Source organism: Petaurus breviceps, unplaced genomic scaffold (assembly GCF_028583685.1).
Source record: "Petaurus breviceps papuanus isolate PSGF00001 unplaced genomic scaffold, PetGlider_PUasm1.0 174, whole genome shotgun sequence".
Taxonomy (NCBI): Eukaryota; Metazoa; Chordata; class Mammalia; order Diprotodontia; family Petauridae; genus Petaurus; species Petaurus breviceps.
Genome location: NW_027185761.1, coordinates 52,841,965 through 52,869,626, shown reverse-complemented (window position 1 = coordinate 52,869,626; position 27,662 = coordinate 52,841,965). Strand labels below are relative to the sequence as shown.

The 27,662-nt window shown below is 41.1% G+C and overlaps 1 protein-coding gene across 3 annotated transcripts in view; it reads left to right on the top strand.

Annotated features, from left to right (window-relative positions):
- The window catches only part of PTPRG (protein tyrosine phosphatase receptor type G), a 783,084-nt gene that overhangs the window by 586,633 nt on the left and 168,789 nt on the right, over positions 1-27,662 (top strand). For all 3 annotated transcript variants that reach the window (XM_069084201.1, XM_069084200.1, XM_069084202.1), the window contains exon 7: positions 21,803-21,960. In XM_069084201.1, the coding sequence (XP_068940302.1) occupies positions 21,803-21,960 (158 nt within the window). The remainder of the gene's footprint in view (positions 1-21,802; positions 21,961-27,662) is intronic.

The following is a 27,662-nucleotide window of genomic DNA, read 5'->3' as shown; positions in this document are numbered from 1 at the left end:
ATACTAAGGTCACTATTGGATAATTTCACATTGACCAGCTCTTATCTATTGTGCTACCTGGACACTTGGTGCAGGAAGAATTATTTTCCTTATTCAGGAAATATTCCTCACCTACCTCTGTGCTTGTGTATAATAAATAAAAGCAAAAAGAAAATCCCTGCCTTCTAGGCACTTACTTTCTATGTACGTACAATAAATGTAAACAAGATAAATATGAGGTGAATGGAGGGGTGTGAAAGTATATGCTTTGAATATTTAACAAATAAAGAACAATTGGGAAGAGGAGAGGAGGGTAACCCTGAGATCTGGTCACACCTGTCACTTGAGGCAAGGCTTGAAGGTCTGAGGATTGATTGAGGAAAAGAAGATCTGAAAGACTGAATTAGCTATTTCCAATCACTGCTCATCCACACTTATCCATTGTCATTTAACAACTCCAGGTAAGTGATGTGGCACTGAAATGGAATCAGTCCCAATATCTTTGATCATCTCTGATCAGGTGGAGAAAGGTATGGAGCAAAGGGACCTTATCTTTAAAAAACAAGTTTAAAAAGTGTGTGTGTGTGTGTGTGTACACACATATATTTAAAGCTATGATCTGGTCTTAACTGTTTCCTATTATTTTTAGCAATTCCCTCCACCCTCAAAAGAATGTTTGTCTCCATGTTACAACAGACTAAAAGGCATTAAAACATCATCCCCCCTCCTCATGTCTATCACTTGAAAATCTAACTTTTACTTTTGTGAAAGGAAATCTTACCAGGATTGACAGATTCATAATATAGCTCCTTGCCTCTTTTCTTCACATCCTTCTACCCAGAAATGCTTTCCTTTCCTGCCTTGTAGGCTCCTTAGTAAGCAACAAAGACTTTATTTTTCTAGGGGAAAAGAAGGGATGGGGAGAGGGAGAGAGTCCAGAAATGTCACAGACTGCCCTAAAAGCTTCTGCTAGTAAATGAGTGTGAATTGGTGATTCTCCCTTTCCCATACTTCCAGAAAAAAAAGTCATTAGTGATAGAACACATTGATTAGCCCCTGAAAAAAACTCATCTAATTGTGTTGCAAAATGAGGCCATTTCAGGTTTCCTTCTCAAAACCCAGCCTTAGATATCTTGAGTGTGACAAAATCCCAGTCCTTGGAGAACAGTAATCTGAGGGGTTCACTTGTTGCATCAGATTGGGTTTAGGTCAGAAAATGTTTCATGGAAACTAAGGCATGTCAGTCAGAGTATATAGGCACAAGAAATTGAATGTTGGAGCTGGAATCAGAAAGAGCCAAGTTTTTGCTTTAAAAAAAAAATTATATAAGTATACTTTATTCTAACATTCTTTTTTTTTTTAGTTTTGAGTTCAAATTTTCTCCCTGCCCTAGGCAAGCAATATATCAATTATACATGTGATATCATACAAAACATTTCCATATTAGCCACGTTGCCAAAAAAAATTTGTCTTGATCAGAGTAGCTAAGTCTTTCACAGTTGGTCATCATTACAATATTGTCATTATTGTGCACAATGTTTTCCTGCTTCTGCATACTTTACTTTGCATCAGTTCACATAAGTTATCCCAGGTTTCTCTGAAACCATCTTGCTTATCATTTCTTATAGTACAATAGGATTCCATCATAATCTTAATACTTGTTGAGCAATTTTTTAATTCTTTGCCACCACAAAAAGAGCTGCTATAAATATTTTTGTGTGTGTAGGTCCTTTTCCTTTGATTTTTTTTTATTTCTTTTTAATACACATCTAGTAGAGGAATCAAAATCAAAAGAGTATGCACAGTTTTAAAGCCATTTGGGTATAATTCCAAATTGTTCTCCAGAATGGTTGGAACAGTTCACAACTCCACTAACAATGCACTAGTGTCCCAATTTTTCCACATCTCTTTAAGCATTTGTCTTTTTCCTTTCCTGTTGTGTTAGCCAATCTGCTAGGTGTGGAGTGGTACCTCAGAGTTGTTTTAATTTGCATTTCTCCAATCAATAGTGTTTTAGAGCATTTTGTCATGTGACAGTTGATAGCTTTGATTTCTTCGGAAGGAAGGAAACTTTACAACTGTATGCCTGAGTTTCTTCAACTATAAAATGAGGATAATAATAATCCTACCTCACAGTGTTACTGTGAGGATCAAATGATGTCATACTTATGAAATACTTAATACTGTATTTGAAACATAGTAGGTGCTTAATAAATACTTTTTCCCTTCTCCTTTTATGAAGCTAAGATTTTTAAGATATGGAATTGAGGAATCAGGAAGCACATCCCAGGGGTGCATGAAGGAACCACTAACTGTGAGCAAAAGTGACATAGTCAGACTCATGCCTTAAGAAAGTTATTTTAGTGGAGGCTAGCTGGCACAGTGAGTAGCACTGGCCCTGGAGTCAGGAGGACCTGCGTTCGGTTCCGGCCTCAGACGCTTAACACAAACACACACACACACACACACACACACACACACACACGCAGAAAAAACTAGCCTGTAACCTTGGGCAAGTTTCTTAACCCCAATTGCCCTCCAGAAGGCAAAAAAAAAATTTATTTTAGTAGCCCTTTGGAGGATGAGAGAGACTGAAAGTAATTAGGAGGCTATTGCAAATGCCCAGGAAAGAGGTGATAAGAGTTTAAACTGGGGTATGGTGGCCATAGAAGTGCTAAGACATGTTGTGGTGGTAGACATGACAAGACTTGCCAGTGCTCATAATTGGTGAAGGCGAATGCAGAGACATGGGTCCTTCAAAGATTTTGAATGAGATAAATAGAAGGGCTGGCACCCATTAAAGGAAAAGAATATTTGGAAATATTGCAGGTTTGGGAGTGAGAGGGAAGAAGACAAGTTCTGAGATGCTAATGGAATGTCTAGTTGGAGAAGTCTAATAGAACATTGACAATGTGGGACTGGATTTCAGGAGAAGAGATTAGGGTTTGACATAGATATCATCATCATGTATGTAGAGTTGTTAATTGGTCCCATGGAAATAGATGAAATCACCTAGAAAGTGTGTCAAGGGAGAAAAGGATACTCCAATCTGGTATTGACATTGGTTGGTGAACCAAGTTTTAGGAGAGATGTCTTGGCTGGCAATATAGAAGCAGAAAGTGGTCTTACATTCAAGGAGGGAAATGAAATTTCTTTTAGGATGAATGCACATTCCTATAAAAGGTGTCATTGCCCCAAAGGCAATGGTGGTATAGTTAAAAATAGAGAAGCACTAAGAAGGGAGAGAGGCATCCTTGGCTGGGTTTCCCAGTGGATCCATTCATCGGTTGCCATCAGGCATCACAACAAGAAAACACAGTTAGCAGTGTGACAGTTTTTTCAACTTTTACCATAACTACCCCTGACAAGCTGTTTGCTCTGTGTGCAGAGTAATTGTGAGCTGAAGAAAGAAAGGTGGCTGTCTTGGGATTCCATCATTAGCAGGAGACTTGTGAGGCAAATTTTCTACTGGAATTGAGAAAGTGAACGAAAAGAGCATGAGATGGGGTGTCAGGTAATATGCCAAAAACTGGATAGTTGGCTGCTCTAGGGACATTCTCTCTTTGTCTTTCTGTCCTTGGGATGTCCTTCAGTGTCAGTGCTGCCCACTCCTGCCTGTCTTGCCAGACCACAATGTTTCTTGTCTGTGCTGTAAAGGAGGACAGAAGATGGAGAACTCTGCATAGGAAAGCTGCCTGCCCCAAGTGGACAGAAGCAGGGAAGTGGGGTCCAGGGCCGAGCTCTCTAGACCTCTCATTCTTTGACATTGTCTATGTCACTACGATCTCCCTTCTAGACTTTCTCTTCTCTTTATTTTATATGTTTGTCTTAGAGCAAAGATTTTTGTATCGTGGACCCCTTTGGCAGACTGGTGAAGCCAATGAACCCCCTTCTCAGAACAAGGCTTTTAGATTCATAATACAATTAAGTACATAGGATTACAAATGAAACAAATTATGATAAAACACCATTTTTTTTAAAGTTCATAAACACTGCATTAAAAGCCATTCAGAGGGGTGGCTAGGTGACACAGTGAATAGAACACCGGCCCTGGAGTCAAGAGGACCTGAGTTCAAATCCAGCCTCAGACACTTAACACAAAAACTAGCTGTGTGACCTTGGGCAAGTCACTTAATCCCAATTGCCCTCAAAAAAGCCAATCAGATTGTGGGAGTGGTGTTTCAGAGCAGAGAATTTGGGAGTAGAAAAGCATCAGGTTTCACCTCCTACAGGAAGCCTTTCCCGATTTCCCCCAATCATTAGTGTTCTTCCCTTCCCAATATCACTTGGGACATGATTTCTGTGTACTTATCTATACCCAGGTTATCTCTCTCCAGTAGAATATAAGCTCTTTGAAGGCAGGAATGGTTTCATTTTTGTCTTTGTGTCTGCAGTGCCTGACACATCGTAGGTTCTGATGATCACCTTTTTAATTAAATTTGACAATTGTATACAGCATAATATAATATTCGAAATGTCAATAGAATTTTCAGTAGAGTAGAATATAAGCTCCCTGAGGACAGGGATTGTATGTTGGGTTTTTTTTTCTTTTTACCACTTGCACCTGATGTAGCATCACTCATATACTCCTACATTGGGCTGCCTAGGCACTGGACGTACACAGACAAAATCAAAATGGCCCTGGCCTTCCCCGCTGTGTTGATTGTCACGTTTTCCTGTATATTTCGAATTTTATGGTCTACTGTGTGGAAAAATCAAATCAGTTTATACTTTGAAACTCAGTGACTTTGATACAAAGGTGAACATAGAATAGGACAGCAAATAAAAGTGTATCAGAAAATATGGTTTAGGAATAAGAAGTGAGAAAGTCCGAAGGCTCGTGGCCTACACAGAAACTTCACCCCTGTACAACATGAACACTTTTCTCCAGGCAGAAAATCAGCAGGCCCTAGACGTGGTGAGCTCCCAATCATATAACCGAAAAATCAAATTGATTCTATTTTAAAAGACGGGAACGAACATGTTACTAATGTGAGGTTCGTCCCTGAAGCAGCTTCACGTGTACAATCAAGCCTCCGACTTGTTAAAACAAAGACCAAAATTAATATAAAACTAGAAGAAGAAACTTGAGGAAAACCACACAAACTCGCACACAGCGGCCCTTTCCTAAGTATTTGATGACGAATGTGCTTGTTATGTGGAAGCTGAGGATACACAGAGAAGCCATGGCTAGGTGTAGGGGGAGAGAAGGGTTTCAGGATATAGACTGTTTTTTTGTAATTTTTTTTCATTTTATTTACTCTATGGACTACTTATGCCCGGCCTGCAGCAGAGCATTCCGAGCTCCTATTGATCTGATCAGCCACAGTCAAACACACTGTGCCTTGACCCCAGCATGGTGATGTCACTTTGGTTCTCTGAGAATGAAGGACAACAACCAAACATTGTTTCTACCACCTGAAAGTCCTCTATTCGGAAATTTTCAACTCCGAAGTAAAACCTCACAAATTCAGACCAATAGGAAAAAATCAATATGAGTTAATTTTTAAAAGTCTGAGTAGTAGGAAATTATATAAGCAATACAATTTTAGAATTTTTCAGATTTTTTTTAACAGAAGAAGAGACAGTTGATCCTTTGGATTTCAATGGCATAAGGAGCTTCCTGGTGTATAAGCTTTCTGCCCTCACACAAATAAATCAGTGCTTTGTCCACAGATCGCAGTGTTGGAAAATTCCCTGGGGCACTGAAAGCTTATATGGTCATATATTCAGCATGTATCAGAGATAGGACTTGAACCTAGGTCCTCCTGACTACAGGACTAAAACCTTGATAGATTAACTTTCAGTGGCCTCCTTCGTTAATTATTTTTCCCCCAGAGGCAATCTAAGTTAAGTGACTTGCCCAGGGTCACACAGCTAGTAAAAGTCTGAGGCTGGATTTGAATTAGGGTCCTTTTGACTCCAGGGCCACTGCTATATCCACTGACCCATCTAACTGCCTCTTCATTAACTTTTAAAATAAATGCACCTTGATCAGAACAGAGGTTTGTTGGTATGTAGATGGGTATTTCTAAAAGGCTTGAAACTTTTCATAATTTAATTGTCAGTCCCTTCCTTAAGCACACAATTAGCCAGAGAACCTTTTCTTGTACCTTAGTGACCTTTGGTCTGGTAGCTCAGCATGCCTTGTCCAATCTTCAGCATTGGCCGAGACCCTCAGCCAAGTATCAGGAACAATTTGTGGAGACCGGTCATGACTACTTTGACTTCCTCTGCTCCCTACTACCACCTTCACCACCACAATCTTCATGGATTAGCTTTCCATGAGTATGGACTAGAAATGCTTCTTGGTCTTCATATATTGATGGATGAGGATGGAGACAGTGGTGGTTCTCTCTACCCAGATGACTTCCTCCTTGACAGTCAGACAGCTCTCCTCTAAAGACTGATCCTTGAGTGATGCTGCCTCTCAAGGAAGATCTTGGCCAAGGATGTTCTAGTGAACCAGCAACACGCAGCCAGGGCAGGGTTTTCTGGACCATTTCAACTCAGATGTCAAGAGAATCTTCACCAACCACTCACCTCTGAGTGTTCAAATTCATCACTAGCAGCTCAAACTGGGAGCCTGTGAAAATTCCGAAACCCTTGAAGGAATTCTAATCCCTTATATGTGATAGAAAACATTGACTAATGGTTGGTGGATAGAGCACTGGACCTGAGGTCAGGAAGACCCGAGTTCAAAGGCAGCCTCAGACATTTCCTAGGAATATGATCCTGGGAAGATCACTTCTCCTCATCTGTAACACGGGAGGTGGCACAGGATTGACATGGATTCAGTAAGACATGAATTCAAATCCTGCCTCAGACTCTTAGCTAGATGTGTGACCCTGACCAAATCACTTAGGCTCTACCAGCTTCAGTTTCTTCACTTGTCAAATAATAGCGTCTATCTCAGGGATATTGTGAGGACCACATGAGATAATGTATGTAAAGTGCTTAGCATAGCTCTTGGCACACAGTAGGTGTTTAATAAATGCTCATTTCCTTCCTTCTTTCCAAGTCAGCACATGTAACAGATCAGTGGAATCTGAACCGATGACTTGGGGGTTGCATTTCTCTGAAGAGTCGGTCTTTATAAATAAACAATGAATTACCTTTCCTTTGGGGAGGAAAAGTGTTGCAACTTATATCAACTTTGGCCTGGTGGTGTTTTTCAGGTCAGGATGTAAGACGTGGTTTCCCTTTTGAAGTTCCCGTTTCCAGCACTTGATTGCATGTAACCTTCCTGGGGAGTGCTATAAATACGCAACAATCCCATCCCTGCTAATTGGCTTCACTCACTTCAGGATCTACAAAGCCCAGATGCTTATCTGAACTCTTTGATCTGGAAAGTCATAGAGAAAGGGGCTCACTTGGGGCATTTCCAGTGTTTCCTGATTTCAAATGGGTCAGAAATGCCAGTAGAGGCATGTGGACGAGTTTCTAACTCTCATCTAGGAAGGTGAAGTGGTGTGGCTTTTATTTATATATATGTATTTTGTTCGTTTAATACATAAAAGGCTTCAAAAGTATTCAGTTTGGGTTCAGTTTAGAGGACAGTTCTCATTTGATCCACCAACCTCTGTCAATATATTTGTTATTGCAACAGAATCTTGAAGGCTACAAAGATGATACATTTTCATCGTGTGTGTGTGTGTGTGTGTGTGTGTGTGTGTGTGGAGTCAGAGAGAGAGAGGGAGGGAGGGATGAAGAGAGAGAGACAGAGAGAGAGAGAGAGAGAAGATAGCCTTTAGGTTTCCTATTGTATATGGATAGTGTTAAATCAGGAGTGAAGAAGACCTGAGTTTGATTATCACCTCAGATATTTCCTAACTGTATGACCCTAAGCAAGTCACTTAACTTCTGTCTGCTTTGTTTCTGCCATCTGTAAAATGGAGGTAATAATCACACCTACCTCTCAGGGATTGTTGAGAGTGTCAACCTTGCAAACCTAAAATAAATGTAAAAATAAAGTAAATAAATAAAATAAAACCTTAAAGTAATATAAAGCTTTTATTATCAAAGGAGAATCTATAAGCACTTTGCAAACCTTAGATTGCTGTCTTAATGCCAGCTATCATCATCATCATCATCATCACCATCATCATCATCATCATCATTGCCAGCCTGTTTGGGACTGCTTTCAGAACTGACCTCTGGCATTTATAAATACTTTGGCATAGATGTTTCCATAGATACACTGGTTGGCACAGATGCATGGTTTCTAGCTAGTGCCAATGAAAGACCCCACAGGGAAGAACTTGGGAATAGTGAGGGAATGTTGCAGGAGAGGTTTGAGCATGGTGTCAGGAAAGCTTCCCAACTATGGCAGCTGCCCCAGAGTGGATGGGCTGCCTTAAGAAGTGGGCAGCTTCAGCTCTAAAATCTTGTGATTCTCTGAAATCCAGTGGAAAGGCAAACAAGAAGACCATTCTAGAGGTGAGGAACCCAGCCTGGTTCCATAGAAAGAGCCCTACTTACACTTTGTCTGAGCTGTCCCATCATAGGCACAGAGGGGAAATTCAGCCTCTCTGAGCTTCAGTTTTTCCTTCTGTTAACCGAGGTTGGTAATTCCTGCCTTGTCAGTCAGTAAACATTTATTAAGCACCAATGGTGTTCTAGACACAGTGCTACGCTCTGGTTTACTGCCCCCAACATTGTTGTGAGGAATAAATGAGACCATGTATTTGAAAGCATTTTGTAAATTGTCCACAAACTTAAGAGATAATATAATAATCATCTAGTAATTATTTCAACAATATTAAGAATACTTAAAGTGCTATTTTAAACTAATGAACAGTCCATGTACTTCAGGCAGGAAGCCTAAAGACTTATGCCTTTATCCTGAATCTTCTGCTTACTGGCTGTGTGGCCTTGGGCAAGGCTTCTAACCTTGTCCTGCCTCAGTTTCCCCACTGTGAAATGGGAATAATACCAGAAAATCAAAAGTATTCATTGAGCTCCTCCTCCCCAAAGGAAATTGAGAGTATATTGCACCCACCATATCCATTATTCCTGTGAGAGGCATAAAGACAGATGGAGAGAGAGAGCCACTACACTGGAAAAATCCAGTAATAATATTGTGCTTCCATCGCCATAGGAATCTGCAATTTAAATGTCATGTTGATTTCCTTAATTGTTGACAATGACGCTGTGTTACTTCTGCGTCCTCCCTTTGGAGATATTAATGTCAACATACTTGCCATTCAGGCATCAGTCCTTAAATTAAGTGCCATGTTAGTGAACGAAACAAACCAGGGGAGGAATCTGGGATGGAAGGCACGTCTTCTCTGACCCACCACAGGCTTTGGGAGCATACACAGAAGACGGAGCTCTTGTCCTCAGACCCGTGATAAGGGAACGGAGACGTGCACCCAGACAACCATAACAGGAAGGGAGTACGTGCATGTGTAATGAGAAGAGGTAAAAATGGACATGAAAGGACCAAGGAGGGAGAGATTACATCCCGATGAGGGAGATCAGAGAAAGCTCTCACTTTGTCTCTGTACAAATCAGACATGTTGTCCTTAAAACTCCCCATGACTGAGCAACATATGCACCAATCCACAAAAAACAAACCTAAAAAATTTGATGGGATCATAGATTTGGAACTGAAAGCAACTTGAAAAATCATCTGATCCAAATCCTTCATCCTACAAATGAGGAGACTGAAGCCCCGAGAGGTGAGCGTAGCCAGGTTTCACAGGCATTTATCCGAAGTGGGATTTGAACCCCTAGCTCTTTTGACTCTAGATCTGACATATTTTGTCTTGAGGAGAAACAGTGCAAAGGACTCAGAACCTGGGAGCCTGGGGGAGTGAGTCATCGGACCTCAGTTGGAATTGTGTGACCTTGGGCAACATACAGGCCTCATTTTCATCATCTGTAAAATGGGTGCGTTCAACTCTAAGGTCCCTTTGAGCCCTCAATCCTGAAATGACTTTTCCACCTGCGTAAACAGCAGGCTGAGCAAACTTGCAGATGATACAACACCAACAGAATCAGCATATTGAGCAAAAGACAGGAGCCGCAAGAATCTTGTTATACCATATTATCTTCCCGCTGCTTCTCTTATTAATTATTGGAAGAGGAGGCATTCCAGGCACAGGATACTCATAGAATGTGAGTAGCCTAATGCATTGTTCAGTCATGCAGAGCCTTGAATGCTAAGCCAAGAAGTTATGTGTTTGTATGGATTTTTGTTGTTTCGTCATTTCAGTCGAGTCTGACTCTCTGTGACCCCAGTTGGAGTTTTCTTGGCAAAGATACTGGAGTGCTTTGCCATTTCCTCCTCTGGTTCATTTTACACATGAAGAAACTGAGGCAATCAGGGTTAAGTGACTTGCCCAGGGTCATGTGACTAGTAAATGTCTGAAGCTGGATTTGAACTCAGGTCCTCCCGACTCCAAGGCCAGTGTCCTAGATACCGTGTCCCCCAATATGGCCAGTAAGGATGGGAAAGCCATGCTACTCATTCTGCCCTGTGTTTCGTGGTAGAGGGTTTTATAGAGCTTCTTATTTAAGCATCTTGGACACTAAAAAGCGTTGAGCTGGAGATAGTCATGCCCCCTGCCTGTTAGTCCAGCTGCCCCCAGTAGTCTTCCTGATTATCAGGACCCTTCTTGAAGGACATGGTTCAGTGCAGACTTATCAATGACACTCCCCGTTTCTGTTTGAGTTTGACCCCACTGATCTAGTGGATTGGGAGTTGACCTCCAAGCCCAGAAGACCTAGCACAGACTTGCTCTGTGTCCTATGACCCATTCTTTGGTGTCCTAGGGAAATCTCCAAGACTTCTCATTGTAGAGAAGGTATCGGCCTGCATTAATGGAGGGCATTTCCTTGCCTGGGACTTCCCAGGTAAGGAAACCACTGGTCTAGTCCTTCTCCCTTTCCTTCAGAAGTTCATGCTTCTCCTGTTTGAATGGAGGCATGTCTGACCTCCTTTTGGAGGTAAATCCCATTCAGGCCCAACTTTATGCATATGGAAAGTGGGCAGAGCCTGTAGGGTGTGACTCAGACACTTCAACAACTCCCCACTGCCTTGGTGAGCCTAGAACAGCTCTTCACTTTCCAATCTGGCCCCAAGCTACTTTTCTGGTCTTATTTCTGAGGATTTCCCTCTGTGTCTTCTTCACACTAACCAACCTCAATTACAGTCACACTTCCCCAGAGCCCGCCCTTCATTTTGTCCTTCTCTGCCTTGGCCCAAACTCTTCCCTCTGCCTGGAATGACTTTCCCCAGCCCACATTAACTTAACAGCTTTGTTGAGGACAGAGCCAGGAAAGATAGCTAGGAGAGAAGAGGAATACAAAAAAATCTTTCCAGTCTAGAACAGCCGGCCAAACCAAATCAAATGTAATGGACGTAAAGGTAACTTTGTTCTTGGGTTAAAAAAAATCCGAGATGGAGGCAGGATCTCTAGCTGCAGTTTACTTGGCAAAAATCTAGGGAGTCTAGTGGACCACAAGGGCAACATAATTGGGCTGATGTGAGACTGTGAGATGTGGTAGATAGAGAACGAGACTTGCAGTCAGAGTCACCTGAGTTCTAATCCCACCTTACATTAGCTCTGTCCCTACAGGCAAGTCTTGTAACCATATCGGACTTCAGTTTACTTATCTGTGAGAAGATAGCAGCTGAGGGTCCTTTCAGCCCTTCGATGCTTTTGTCCTTTTCCATGGCCACCAACAAAAGTAACATGATCTTAAACCTCCCTAAGAGATGCCATCTCCCAGAGGAGGTTGGCAATAGCCTTGCTTTATTCTGCCTTTGCAGAAGTCACTATACAGAAGATTGGGGACTCCAGAGTTGGGTGCCCAGAAACTTGGGTTTTCTGGTCTCCGGTGATATCTCAAATCTCTCAATTCTACATACTACAAAGTTCTATATAATATGTGAGATGGTATTAGCTACATATATTAGAGAAATGATATACCAAAGTCCTTCCCTCTCTTCAACCCTGTGAGGCAGCTAGGCTAAATATAGCTAAGCCTGTTTTACAGATGAGGAAGTTAAGGCTCAGACAAGTTAAGCAGTTTGTTCTTGGGTAACTTGGTTGGGGAGTGGAAGAGTTAGGCCCTCCCAGAGTCTTCCAGTCCCAGACCTGACACTCTTCTCTGTTGTCAGGTAATTAAGTGCCTTTCTTTTCCATTACTTGATCTCCTGTACTGAATTACTTTGTTAAGTGGAAGTCTTTTCTCTCCCACCGATCTAGAGCCCCTTTCTCTACGGCTGGAGGAATACCGTCTAGCAATAATTTAGTTTTCAGGGCTGCGGCCCAGAAATGTCACTTGCGACTACACGCTTTTCCCGAGCACCATATTTCATAAAGCCCATTTCTTGCATTGTAACTGGAGCATTCAAAATATTAGGTTATTAACCCCCTGAAAATGCAATAAAATAGATGATTATCATCTAATGTTTTAATTATCACATTTTTAATCCAATTATGCATGTTTAGTTTCCATCTTTCAAATTTCCTTTAATTAAAAATTACCTCCCAGCATTGCTTGGAGAGATAAAAAGTTGGACAGAATTTAACCGTTTGCGATTTGATGATGAAAAAATCAGCAAGTGGGTTTAGTTGTCTTGGGGCTTAATAGTTGACCATGACTTTGCAGACTTTTTTTTTTTTAATTCTAATTGATGACAAAAATTTAATCATGCCCAGATAACACTTGGTTTGCATTCCAATAAACCATTTCTTTTTCTAAATAAACCTCCCCTGACTGATTATTCATATTGTAGTTCAGAATGTTTAAAAATGAAAGACAGAGCTGGATGAAATGTAGACTGCTTAATACAGTGTGTATTTAATATAAAAGTCATACATTATTCATTTCTGCAATTTGAATAACTTTGAATTTAGCATCCCTGTTCCTCATCTTTCCCTTTGATGAACAATTAATTATTAAAATATAATATTGTCTGCGTACGGGACCAAGAATTCTTGAAAGTCGCCAATGAGCTTCATTCTCTTGCAGTCCTTTGATATAGTAATATGCAATACCTGCTTATTATTGCCTAATGGAATGAATGGTGGTACAAGTGGAGTGTTTCAAATATTTTTCCAAACTCGTTAAGTGGTAAGGATGGGAATATATTGAATTCAGATTGCTAATTGGAACAAAAGTTGAAGGAGAAATGTTCCGGGCCATCCAGATGATCATGGATCTCCATCACCCTTTTTAAGGATGGCATAAAATGGGCATTTATTAAGACTTTTTAAATGGAAGACTTCTTTAATGTAGGCCGTTAAGACTTTCGGCTTGAGATACAATCATTCTACTTTCCATTTTCCGTGAGTGGGCATTACCCAAGTAAGGAGTAGATACATTATGACTAATTCTCAACTATCTACAGTTGGTCTATCATTCCTCACTCAGCTTCATTATGAGGCTTTGGTTACTGGCCTGGGAATTCTTAACTATTATCAATAATTCATTCTATAGAGGAGGGGAACTTCCAGTTCCAAATAACTGAGTTAGATGCAAAGTTTTCCCAAAACAGCCTAGGTGGAGATCATCCATAAAGGCTCTGACCTGGAAACTGAGCTCTCTGAGGAGTTGTTTTAATAAGTATTTTCATGGAAGACTTTGAGGAAAAAAAAGAAGAGAGAGAAAGAAACAAACAAACACTTCCTCCCTGGTAGTCTTCATGTTTAACAGTCAAGGCACAATTAATGTGGCAATCACTGAAGTTTTGGGTGACATCTTCGGTCTGACTGTTTATATGCAGGCCACAAAACGCAAAACCCTGGACATAAGGGAGAGCAAAATGGAAACCAGCCTTGGTCTTTCTTTGGATTCCCAGCACTTAGCACAGAGCCTGGAACAAAAACGGCACAGAAACAATATTTGTTGTTCCTGCTGTATCCGGAGCCATGGGGTTCAGTCAGACCCAGGGACAAAGCAATAACTGATAGACCCTAAGTACCCAATAGTAGGGACATTTTTTACTTTGTATCCCCAGTGCTGAGGGACATTATAGGGGTTTAATAAATACTTGTTGATTATTTAAATCCAGGAAACAATGCAACAAGGGGTTAAATCCCAATATATAAAAGGAGGAAGAGATGTTGGAGGAAGGAGGAGCAGGAGGAGGAAGAGGGCAGGATAAGGGGTACATCTTTCCTTGTTACCCCTTTTGCACTGAGGAATCTTTGAGTTTCTAGAAAATGATTTTTCAGGTTAACATTTTTATTCAGCTGCAGAAAGTCATTATTTTGTCCACCTGTCCATCTGTCATTAAATATAAAAAATTGAAAGCTGGGCAGCTACTTGACCCAGGACCATTTCTGTCTGAACGCTAGTGGACAAAGAAGCATGTGAAGAATGAAGATAACCAGACCTCTATATGGGAGGAAAGCCTTAATTCACATCCTGGTTCTGCCTCTCACAAGCTGTGTGACTGTGGTGAGTGCTCCATACCCATTGTTTCCCACATCATCAGTGAGAAGAGAAGATTCTAGACATGGGGAACAATCAGGACAAAGACACAGAAACAGGAGATGGACTGTCACATGCTAGAAAAGGCCAGTGTATGTAACTGGATCATGGATCACGTTAAAGGAAGTAAAGTGTAAGAAGACTGGAAAGGTAGGAATTGGGCAGGTTATGAAGGACTTTCTGCCAAACTGAGTATTTTTTAAATTATTTGTGAAGGTTATAGGGAGGCGCTCAATATAAGGTAGTGATGACATTATCAAACTTGTGCTTTAGGAAAGTTGCCTTAGCAGCTGAGTGGAAGATGACTCGGAGTGGGAAGAAACTGGCGGCATAGAGGCTAATACCAAAGCTATTCCAGTATTCCAGGCAAGAAGCGATGGGTGGTTGCCTTGTTAAGCAGAGGGAAAGGGTCATATATGATGGATGTTGTGAAAATGGAAATGATGAGATTTGGTAATGGACGAGATATGGGAGTAAGTAAGAATTAGGAGTTGAAGACAGTACCAAGGTTAAAGGAATAATATTTGGAAGCATGGCTCCTTTGGAGAGTAAATAATGACTTTTGGTTTTAACATGTTGGGTTGGAGGTGCTGATGGGCCATTTAGAGGGAGCTGTCCAGCAGGTAGCTGGTGTAACGTGAGCACAGAATTCAGGAGATTAGAATCGTACCGATAGATATTGTTATCATACTTATAGAGTTTATATTTGAACCCCTGAGAGTTGATAAGACCCTACAGAGAGAAGAGAACCCATCACCCAGCTTTGGAAGATACCCTGCGCTTAATGGGTGAGAGATGAATGTGTGATAATTTAGCAAAGAAGACAGATGGCACAGAACCCAAGAAGAACATCCAGGAAAAGGGGTTGGCCAACAGTATAAAAAGCTGCAGAAAGGACCAAGAAAATAAACATTGTGGAAAGGTCATTGGATTGAGCAACTAAGAGACCGCTGAAATCCTTGAAGAGCACAATTTGAGTCTAGTGATGGGATCAGAAGCCAGATAATAAGGGGTTGAGAAGTGAGTACCTGGTGAAGACATGAAAGCAAGAAATATGGAAGACATTTTCCAAGAGAAGTCATTCCTTTTCCCATGCAAAGAAGAACTATAGAATGACAACCTGAGGGGATGGTGGGGTCAAGTGAGCAGCGTTGTTGTTGCTGTTTTTGTGGATTTTTTTTTTTGAAAGGATGAATCTGGACTTGTTTGTAACTGAAGAAGCCAGTGATTGGAAATTAGAGAGAAATACAGAGAGAAGAAACAATCCAGGCTTCCCAGCAGCATTAGGTGGGGTTAAGCCAAAGAACACAGTGGTGGGATCACAGTCATAGCTTCAGAGCTGGAAGGGAACATCAGAAGACATTTAACCCAACCCCTTCATTTTTCAGATGAGGAAACTGAGGCCTAGGATCTGGAGAACAGAGACTGAACCTCTTTATCTTGTCCTTGGGGAAATCATCTCCTCAGACTAGATCTAGCCCCTCATGTATAAAATAAAGGTGTTTGATGAAAGAATCTCTAGTGCTTCTTCCAGAGCTAAGATTATGATGCTGTGACTAGCCTTATAAACCCTTCAACTCACAAATCTTAACCTGAGGTCTGTGGACTTGATTTTTTAATATTTTGATAACTATTTTATATAATTGGTCTATTTTATAATTCTTCATATTTGATTTAAACATTTAAGAACATGATTCTGAGAAAGGGTCTTCACCAAACTGTGTAGCCCAAAGGACCAGACACAGAAAATCCCTGCTTTAGAGAATGATCACGATGATGCATGGCAATTGATTCTGCACTCATTAAATGCCTGCTGTGTACAAAACATCCCACTTCGAGTTAGGGATTCTGAAACAAAGTGAAAAATAGCCTCGTCCTCAAAAACCTTCCATTGCCGTGATCAGATAAAATAATTAAACAGGTGAATAATTTGAGAAGGAACAGAGCGGTCACGATGAAGAGGAATCAGGGAAGGTTTACTGTAGGAGGTAACATTTGGGTTGGGTCTTGAAAAAAGCTAAAAATTATAAGAGGCTAGACTATAGCAAATATGGAAACAACACAGGCAAGATTTTCTTTTCTCTGCTAATCTGACATTTGGCTGTAACTTTTGACCAATTTAAATCTGGAACCCCAGCCTGGGCAGCTGTGGCCAGGCCTCAGAGGACAAGGACAGATGGTATTTTTTCAGCTGAGGCCGAAATGGGCAAAAGCAATTTCTGGCCTGCTCTCAGCATCCCAGCTGAAGCCACCAGCCTCACTGGAGGGACCTCACTTCTAGTCCTCTAAGATTTAAGGGGGAAGCTTTGCTGAGTTTTCTTTTTTAAAGCTATAACTTCAGAGAGGTTTTCTCTCTTGCAAAATTAGATGCAAACTTGCCCACGCCAAGGTCATAAACAATCTCTTAATTGTTCAGTGGTTTTTCCACAGTCCATAACTTCTGTGGATTGTCTATTTAACATTATAGGATTAAGGACATATTCAGAAGGCTCAACAAGGATTTGTTGTTACTTTGTGCCCTTCAACCAGTCAGTCAGCATTTATTAAGCTCTTAGTGCATACCAGCACTGTGGTATTCAAAGACAGTAACAAAACAGTAATAACACTAATTGTAATCATAACAATATTGTGTGTATTACTCTAATATTATACAAATTAATAACAGTAACTTACAGACCGTTCCCATTGTCCTGCCTGCAACAGCAATTCACCAGAAGATACTTTTTTTTAAAAGCAATTGGGGTTAAGTAACTTGCTCAAGGTTACATGGCCAGGTGTTTCTGTGTGGGTGCTAAGTGTCTGAGTCCAGATTCGATCCCCAAGTCATCCCGACTCTGGGGCCGGTGTTCTTACTCGCTGTGCTACCTGGCTGCCCCCAGAAGATACTTTCAGTGAACCTACAGCAAGATGAGGTTATTTACCAAGATTTTTAATCAGTTATAGAAAAGTTACTTTGTGTGTTGAACAGTCCACAGAATATAAAGAGTTAAAAACAAATAGCAGGATAGAAATGTGTCTATGGACTGCTTCTATCTAAACTCTGTTGTATAAGATGAGAAAAATGAGCCAATACCAATGAGAACAGTAACAAGGCTCAGCTCTGGCATTGTGGGAAGACAGCTGGCTGCAGAGTTATGAACCCTCCCTCCAGCACCCACTGGCCCTGGGACCCAGGGCAAGCCCCTTAACCCTTCAGTACCCTGGCTGCTCTCCAAAACCAGCAGTGTGGAATGGGAGATAATCAGCATCAGTGGAGGGGTCTTCCTCCTCTAGATCTCCCTATGGTGATTTTAATTACAGTGACATAGTATTTTATGGTTTACAAAAATCCTGTCTATGATGTCTCTTGATTGAATGCTATTTTTGTCACTGTTTTATAAATGAGGAAATTGAGGGTCTTAGAAATTAAATTATTTGTCTTAGGTCACAGAGCGCATATCTAAGGCAGAATTTGAACCCAGATCTTTCTACTCCAAGTTCTGTGTGTTATCTCCTGTGCCACCCTGCCTCCCAAAATGAAAATCATCCCTGTCCTACAGGAGTTTCCATTCTACTGTGGTGTGACAACATGTTTCCAGTTAAGTAAATGGAAATGATGCTGGCTTGGGAGTCCAAGGATCTGAGTTAAAATACTGCCCAGACACTTACTCCCTGTGAACTTGAGCATGTAACCTAACCTCTGGGCCCCAAATCTTCCTTTCTAAAATGAGAAAGTTGGACTCTTGGCCTATAAGGTTCCTCCCAGATCTAGGTCTAAAAATCTATAAATATTTTTATATTTATCAAATATATTTTATATTCATAAATTTTCCCCAAAAAAAGCCAAAATAGATGCAAAGAAAATAAAATAAGAATGTCTTTGGTGTCCGTTAAGCCATTCCCCTTGATCCCAAGGCAGGGTATTGTGGGTCATTGGCTAGCTGAAACATTTCACTCAACAGTATCATTTAGAAGAAAATATGGTTACTCCAAGGCTGGTAAAGCAAAGTCCACACAGACCCTCTCTCTTCAGCTCTGTTTTCATTATTTTTCCAGCCCAGAAAACACAGAGGCAGCCAAGCACATATCTGACTGTCCTGGCCATGCCCATGTGCGCTCCGTCTGGTAGCCGGGATATTAACTCGAGCTACAGCTTACAGTTAAAAGCCCTTAAATTAAAGCCGTTAGTTATTGCCAAGTTTGGGTTTAAATTTAAAGTGACTTTCTAGATTCAAGGGATAGTGGGAAGGACAAAGATGAGTCCAGGGAGACAGTAAAGTTGTAGGAAGACTATCTGAATCAGTACAGAAATGAGCAAACCAACAGCACAGATAACAGTGAATTATGTTGGGGAGGCTTTCCCCAGACTCTTTTCTCCCTTCCTCTTTCTTTCCCGCTCCTTCCGCCTCTACTCCAGCTGCCCCCCCTTTTGTCATTTGCCTAACCGCCATGTCCTTTGGTGCTCCCGTACCCTCTCTTGGCCTTTCTTCACCCATCCCCTAGGGGAGATTGCAATTGGCAATATTTACAAGCCTGTTTTATAGGTGAGGGCATCCTCTGGAGATAGGGCAAGCTTCTGTTCCAAATGAGTGGTTGGAGGAATGACAGGATCCCTCTACTGAGAGGGAGGAATGTGGGTGGGGAGCAGGGGGAAGTTACGGACACAGCTTGGCCTCCCGGGGCATGTCATATGTTGCTGGTGGAGGCTTTTCAAATTGGTGTTGACATTTGAATGCCTGGTTTAAACTCAAAGATTTAGAGCTGAGGAAACCTTACAGATCATTGAGACCAAACTCCTTCATCTTGTAGATGAGGAAACTAAGATACAGAGATGTGACTTGCTCAGCATCATGAAGTTGTAAGTATCAGAGGTAGGTAGAGAGATACAGAAAGAACATTTATTAAGTTCTTACCATGTGCCAGGTAATGGCGGCTAAGTGGCGCCATAGTGCAAAGAGAACTGGGCCTGAAGGCAGGAAAACTCATCTTCCAGAGTTCAAATCCAGCTTCAGATACTTACTAGCTGTTTGACTCTGGGCAAGTCACTTCACCCTGTTTGCCTCAGTTTCCCCATCTGTAAAATGAGCTGGAGAAGGAAATAGCAAACCACCTCAGTATCTCCGCCAAGAAAACCCCAAATGGGGTCACCAAGATGACTGAAATGACTCAACATCTCCTTGGATAATGATCCAGGCAGACGGTCACCAATTAGGAGAGTGAGACCTTAGAGCCAGAGGTTTCTCTGAAGTGAAAAGGAGGTTAACAAGGAGGAGAAAACTTTAGTTGAGAATGAGGTAGGATTCGAATCTAAGTCTTCTGACTGCAGAGACAGAGTACTTTTCCAATGTTGATGTTGCTTCCCAAGAGGAAGGGAGATGAGGAAACTGAAGCATAGGAAAAGTGAAAGGACTTGCTTCTGTGCATAGATAGTAATGACCAAAGTCAGCTTTTGAACCCAGATCCCTTCACTCCAAATCCTGCTCCTTTTTTCCTGCATTCTATTCATCCTTGAACTCTTCCTCACCTCTGTGGTTGGACTGGACGCATAGGAAAACTGAGATGTCTACAGGTTAAGTGTTACAGAACTGAGTCTGGGGTTCCTGACTCTTATTCAGCACTCTTTAGTTAGCTAAATTAGCTAACTAGCTCCATTAGCCCTGGAATGCTCTTTCGTCCTTGAGTTGCAGCCTTTCTTATCCTAGATAATTAACTTAAAGTGACTTACCTCATCACAGCCGAGGGAGGGGAGCCCTCTGCTAAGATGGTTCTGTCAGGCCTCATTCACAAGTCTTTTCCTTAAACAATGTAATATGGATGTCATACATTGTGTAGAGATTAATGCTAAACGTGTGATTCCAAATGGCTAATACCAAAGTTGAGGAAAGGGGACACAGTGTGCTTTAATGCCTAGAGGACCAACCTTTGGATCAGAAAGACCATCAGTCCCACCTCTGACAAATGCTGAGTGGATCACCCTCTCACCCTTGGTGACTTGACCTCTCCTGGTCCACAAGCAGCTCCAGAGGAGTTTCCCAGTTTGCATAAGTAGATAAAATGTCCATAGGGGAGTTCTCAAGAGTGATAAAATTAGAAGTTGGGGGGTGGGTAGAGAGAGAGAGAGAAATTTTAGGAAACAAAGCATACTTAGGATTCATACCTGTTAGTGTAATTTCTAAATTAATACTAATTTACTAGTGTTCTACCCATTTAAAATCCATTTTAAAGCTCTTTATGTGAAAAAAAATCAGTTCTTCCTTGAGAGAGATCTGGGGACATTTTCAGCCAACAGAAACTAAGTGAAATAGATTTCGAGATAATCATCGCCTAATTTTATCTTCATTTTTACAGATGAGAAAACTGAAATATTGAGAGATGTAATGATTTGTCCACAGTCACTGTGATATTACGAAGCAAAGTTGGGATTAGAACCCAGGTTCTCTCACCACTGAGCCAAGAATAGACATTCCACTGTACTAAAGTGCCACAACCTATAAAAGAAGCTGGTTTTCAGTATCAATGTTCTTATGCACTGTAGGATGAGTTAGTCATTTTGGAAGAATGAGAGATGGCTGTTGAACAGCCCATGAACACTAGTTATACAATGACAAGAGGAAGCAAAGGGGGTCCCCAGCATGAAGAGACTGTGGAAACAATGGGGCAAGAGAGAAGGGGTTGCCATCTGCATCATTAGACGTCAAGCCCACATGGATGAGTTTCCAGATCCATTCTTTACTGTAGAGTAGGATTTGATCTCAGGGTGGCCAGTTGATGTATGATGGCTTTGGAGACACCATAAGGCACCTGGTGATTCCCTCTCTCTTCCCCACCTCTCCAAAACAATAGCCCTGCCCATCATAACTATGGACCTGGGTTTGGCAAATGATCACCCTAGGACCAAAGCCAGTCCATCACCAGTTCTGTAAGGTCCCTGAGCTAATAACAGTTTTTACATTTCTAAATACAATTCCAACCCCTGCTATAGACAATGAAAATGAATACAGCATGAGTATACCATGTGACATTAGTCTTTCCCCAATACCAGAGTTCAATCAGGCAGTCAGCAAGCATGTCTCAGGTCCTTTCTGTGTGCCAGGTAGGGTGCTAAGCATTGGGAATGCAAAGAAAGATAAAAATACGGTCCCTTCCCTCCAGGATTTCACAGTCTCATGGGGCAGACAGCATGCAAATAAGTGTGTAAGTCCAAGAAATTTGCAGTGTTAATGGGAGGTGGTCCCAAAGGGAAGCCGCCAGCAACAGAAAGGGAAACCAGGAAAAGCCCTTCTGCAGAAGGTGGGATTTGAACAAAGATGAGGCAAGGAGTGATTAAAGAGTCTCTCTCCATAGAGAAGATGATTGTGAATGATGACATCCTTTTTGTTTTTCTCTTTAACAGAGAAGGAAACCTTTCTGGATCCCTTTGTCCTTCGGGACCTCCTGCCAGCATCCCTAGGAAGCTATTACCGCTACACCGGTTCCTTGACTACCCCGCCATGTAGTGAAATTGTCGAGTGGATCGTTTTCCGGAGGCCTGTTCCCATCTCTTACCATCAGGTAGATTTTAAGCCAGAATTAAGAATCTTTGTTTTGACTTGCTTTCAGTGGACTTCCTATCTGACAATGCCAAGGTCAGCCTGGATTTCTCTGCCTACAAATGCCTGGCCCTATGCTAGGTCCTATCATAGATACCCAAGAGGTATCATGTAGAGGACTTCCCTTTCCCCAACTCAAGAACCTCACAGTCCAGGTGGGGAATGAAAACTACACAAGTGAGATCACAATTAAAGCTTAGTGAAAAACTAAACCTTAGAATACTGATTAGGTATAAGAGAAAGTCAGTAGAAAGAGATCTCTGTGGGTTGAAGTAGCCTTGAGAGGGCTTCATGGAGACAGTGGAATTGGAACTGGCCCAATCAGAGTGATTAGGACTGAGATAAACATAATGAAAAGAGGAAAAATACTGGAGTGGATAAAGAGCTGGCCTTGGAAGGCCTGCCTCAGAAACTAAGCAACCACATGACCATGAAGGAGTCACTTCATCTTAGAGAATTTCCTCCCAGACAGCTCTCTAAAGCTGTAAATTACTGACATTTGCCAGTCTGTGTTAGACTGATCAAATATACTGATCTAGACCAATAGATAGATTAGACAGACAGAGAGAGAGAGAGTGAGATGGATAGGTAGATAGATGATAGATGGATAGAAAGATAAAAACATTGGAAAAAGGAAAGTATTAGTCTAGAGTAGAGATGTCCAACTCGTGACCAGCTTACCTAAGTGGCCCACAAAATTCCTGAATGGGGACAAACCAGATTAAAATATAATTGGGAAATGTTTAACAAAATAATACAGGACAACATAGATAATGTTAATTTGAGGTTTTCTAAGTCAATCTGTTGTCCACAGGGATCTGTTTCTATTTTGAGTTTGACAGGGCCAGTTCTCAAACATTTTGTTTTCATTACTACCTTACATTGTTAAAAGTTTTTGAGGAGACTTCCCAATGTTTAGAGAGAGAGATGTACAAACACATGTGTATATGTGTATATGTATACATGTATATGTCTAGTTATATATAGTCATGTTATTTGTACATATATGGCATATTAATATATACATGTACCTATTTTTCATAATAAAAATTAAAATATATTAGTAGTATTATGAAAATAGTTTTCACCTGATGGACCACCTTGAAAGGGTCTTGGGACCTCTCTGGTGTCCCCTACCACTATTCTTGAGAGCTACAGAAATGAGTTCACAGATACAGGAAAGACCATGGCATGGGTTAGCAAAAAAAACAAAAGGTCTCCCTGATTGGAGCACAGGAGACATAGGGAAGCAATGGGAAATTAGGTCAGAAAGGGAGAACGGGGCCAGATTATTAATGGCCTCGACAAACCGAGGAGTTTGACATAATAGACAACCATGAAATTTTCACAAAATTTTTTAAAACGTCTGTTGACCCAAAAGGAAGCTGTGGTGATTGCCATTACATTGTTTCTGGGCGGGAGCTGTCAGACTTAAGGAGATAATAAAATATGGAACCAGTTCCCTCCTAATGGTGTAGCCAGCATTGTTATATTGTGATATAATTAAATGACAGTCTAAATATTTATGTCCTCAGTGTTTGGGGGGAGCAAAGGGGGGGTATTTCTTAACTAATTTTTTTTTAAATCTAGTAAGATAAAGTTTTATCAGAAAAACAAGATAGACTGACTTGAGCTAATTAGGTTAAGGAGATACGTGCTGGACCTCTTTCTTTGGGGCTTAAGCAAGGCACAAGGAGAGACTGATTTGTAGTATGGAAGAACAGAAATTGAACATGCCAGATTTTATTTCTACTTCATACAGTGATGAGGACTTCAATTTTAGGCTGTGCATTTTGCTCAGAACCATTTGCTCATTTATTTCTTCCTTCAGCAAATACTTTTTAAGACTAGGTCTTTCTGATTCCAACTGCAGCTGGGTCAAATGCCTATAATTTTGTGTACATGTAATCAAAGGTTTGTCTGTTAGTAACCTTGGGGCATTTTTTTTTAACCCAGACCTCTCTTGAAAGTCCTTTGTTTGGTCTCATTTCCTTACTTCTCCCTTCTTCCTCTGTGCCCCCATACATACATACATACATACATACAGACACACACACACACACACACAATATTGAAGAATGGGGCCGTCTTTAATATCTGACTTCTCTGTAGGTATTGTTATATCAAAGGAGATATGAAACAAAATCAATTAATCATATTATATCTCCAGCTTCTCTAATATAAGGTATCATCAATCTTAACAGCATAGTTTTTCCTCTTGTTGGTTGCAGCTTCCCAGAGCCTATATCCCTCTTCACCAGGACACAAAAGGGCTACTGGCAAGGGCTTGGGGGGGTGGGGGGGGAGAGGGGAATAAAACACAAACCTTTTTTTCTGAGAGTTCAAGCTAGAACTTCGCTTACAGGATAGAGTTCCCAGATATGTGAGCCATCAGAAGAGGAAACATTCAGTCTCCAAATCTTATCAACACAAACCTTGCCTGTCACTCTGACCCTTCTGCCAACCTGCCTCTGGATGTCAGCCCAGCCTGTGCATTCCAGAAGAGAGCCTGGATACTTCACAGGGGCCAAGTGGCCAAGAATTGCAAATCTGATTTCCAACCAGCCAAAAAATGCATGATCTTTTTTTTCCCCTTTTCTTCTTTCTCATTGAAAGGAGTAAAAGAAGAAGAGAAAAAGAAATTCATGTTAGTTGAAAAAAAAGGGGGGGGGTATTTTGGGTTTTTTTTTGCCTTTTAGAGAGCAATTAAGGTTAAGTAACTTGCCCAAGGTTACACAGCTAGTTTTGTGTGTGTTTGTGTGTGTGTGTGTGTGTGTGTGTGTGTGGTGTGTGTGTGTGTGTGTTAAGTGTCTGAGGCTGGAACTGAACTTGGGTCCTCCTGACTCCAGGGCCAGGCTTTACTCACTGCACCACCTAGCCACCCCCAAAAAAAGATTTTTTAAACATACAAAAGGAAAGAAAACATAATACAGAAAATCACAAATTCAGATGAGAAAAAAAAAAGAGAGAGAGAGGTGCCCAAAAGCTACAGTATAATTCTGAGACATTTGTAAGGCATAACAAATATACATTCCTACACTTTATATGTCTATACCTATATAGAGAAGGAGGAAGGAGAGAGAGAGAGGAGAGGAGGGGGTAAGAGAGAGAGGAGAGAGCAGGGGACGAATAGATAGAGAGGGGAGGAGAGAGAGAGAGGGAGGAGGGATGACTGGAGAGAAAGAAAGAGAAAAAGAAGCAGAAAGATGAATGGAAGGAAGAAAATGGGAAGAGGCAGAGGGCGAGTGCAAATATAAGGATGTATATTCATTATGTCTTAACGTCACAAACTTTGGGATCTTTTTTCATCAAACCCTGTGATTTCATCAATGTAGAGAAATTCCAGTATGGCAAAGCTCTTCACCACCATAATCTGATCATTCATCTGTAACTTACTGTTTTAGAGGGGGTTCTTAACCTGGGGTCCATGAACTTGATTTTCTTTAAATATTTCTAAACACTTAACATTTAACAAAACTTTTTTTAACCTTTAACGTTTTAACATTTAACATTTTAATATTGTAAACATTTTTTACAATTTTAACATTTAACATTTTTTAACATTTTAAACTTTTTTTACATTTAACTTTTTTTTAACATTTCAACTTTTCAAAACATTTTGATAACTATTTCAGTATAACTGGTTTCCTTTTAATCTTATACATTTTATTTTATGCATTTAAAACGTTATCCTAAGAATATGTCCAGAGGGTTCACCTGATCACCAAAGGGAGTCCACCTTGCCCACCCAAGACCATTTTAAAAGAAATTAAGGGCTGTGCCCAGGCTTCCCAGACTGTGTGGTGTATTGGCCCTAGGCCTTAGTCTTAGTTCTTCCTCAGTCCTAGACCGGCCCTCTTTCTCTCCATCATGTTGCATCTCCTTGGGCTCCTATAAAGCTAGTTATTTTGGAGGCTTCCAGATTCATTTAAATGCATTTACCAACACAGAAGAGGGCAGAAAGAGGCAAGGAAAGCCAATCCCAGATTTCTCTTCTTATTTTTTTTCTGTGAGCATATTAGTTAGAAGCTCAAAATTATCCATGTAGCTAATGAGCCTTGACCTGGAGGCTGTCAAGCAGTGTAGGGCTAAGTGCTGTGTATTTCTAATAACATGAGCTCGCAGACAGCCTTCTCTCCAATGAGCCACAAACAATGCTTAGTGGAAGTGTGTCCGCTCGGGCTGGCCTTTTCTCACCTGGGTGATACGGCTTCAGCTCGATAATCTCCTGCTAAATCTTCACGAGTGAACCATGCCATCCCCCCGAGCTCTGAGCACTGGAGATTTGGCAGGGAGAGGGGTAGAGGGCTGTGCCCAGCATTGTCTGGCATGTTATCGTCCCCAGCGGCCCTACTCTCATACTTCTTTGTAGCACCCAGGTGACCCCGGATCACTAAAGGCAGACTGAGGCAGACCCTTCCCCATAGACACAGTGAGAGACTGTGTCTATTCTCCCAGGCCAAGCCTTCCTCAGTGCAGAGACTCTTTGTCAGAAGAAAGAAATGTGGCTTATGACCTTACTACACTATAAACTCTGTGAGGGCAGGAGGAGCCCATCTTGTCAATCAGCTAATGAACTGAGAAGTATGTAGCACATGTGTTCTATGTATAAGGCACTGGGCTAAGGGTTGGGTATGCAAAGACAAAATGGTGCATCCCTTCCCCTCCAGGAGTCTGCATCCTATCAGAGAAGAGGTCTACATGCAAGTCAACCAAAAACAGTTATAAGTGAGTTTTTAGGACCAAGGGGACAGAAATAAACTTTGTGACCTTTCTGAGTTTTTTTTTACTCTGTAAAATGGGGACAAGAATACTTTTGCTACCTACCGCAAAGTGTTATTTTGAGGAAAGTGTTTTATAAACAAAATTAAAGCACTATGGAAAAGTCCATTGCGATTAGGGCTTGCAAGTAGGTAGCACAGTGGATAGAGTGCTTTTTGACCTGGAGTCAGGAAGACCTCTGTTAAAATTTGGATACTTACTACCTGTGTGACCCTAGGCAAGTCACTTAACAGTGTTTGCCTCAGTTTCTTCATCTGTGAAATGAGCTGGAGAAGGAAATGGCAAACCACTCCAATATCTTTGCCAAGAAAACTCCAAATGAATCACAGAACAGTCAGACATGACTCAAAGAACCAAATAACAAGAATTCTTAGAACTCTTTAGAAATGTGAGATTTTTACTTTATTTTATTTTGTTGTCCAGTCCTTTGGTCTCATTCAGTGTAGGGAATTCAGGAAGTTGAAACTTTCTCCATCTATGTAGAGCAGGAATTTGGTGAGGACATAGTGAGATTAAGTGACTTTTTCATGGTCACATATCTTGTATTTATCAGAGACAGAACTTGAACTCAGGTCTTCCTGATTACACAGCCACACTCTAGCTCTTAAACTCTACTGCCTCTATTTATCTAGCTATCTGTCCATTTATTCATTATCCCAGGCAAAAATAAATGAGAAAAACCCAGTTACATTTCCTTGCATAGAATTCAGCACAGAATCTTCTGCACTCACATGCTCTAGTAAGTTATTTTTGATGATGGAAATAACAATGGTGTTAACCTATATTAAATCATTTTCTTATTTGTTGAAGAGAATTTATTGTCTCCTATAGGCATCTTTTCCCCTTTGCCGTTTGCCATTGTGGAAAGGATTTGGTCATTTC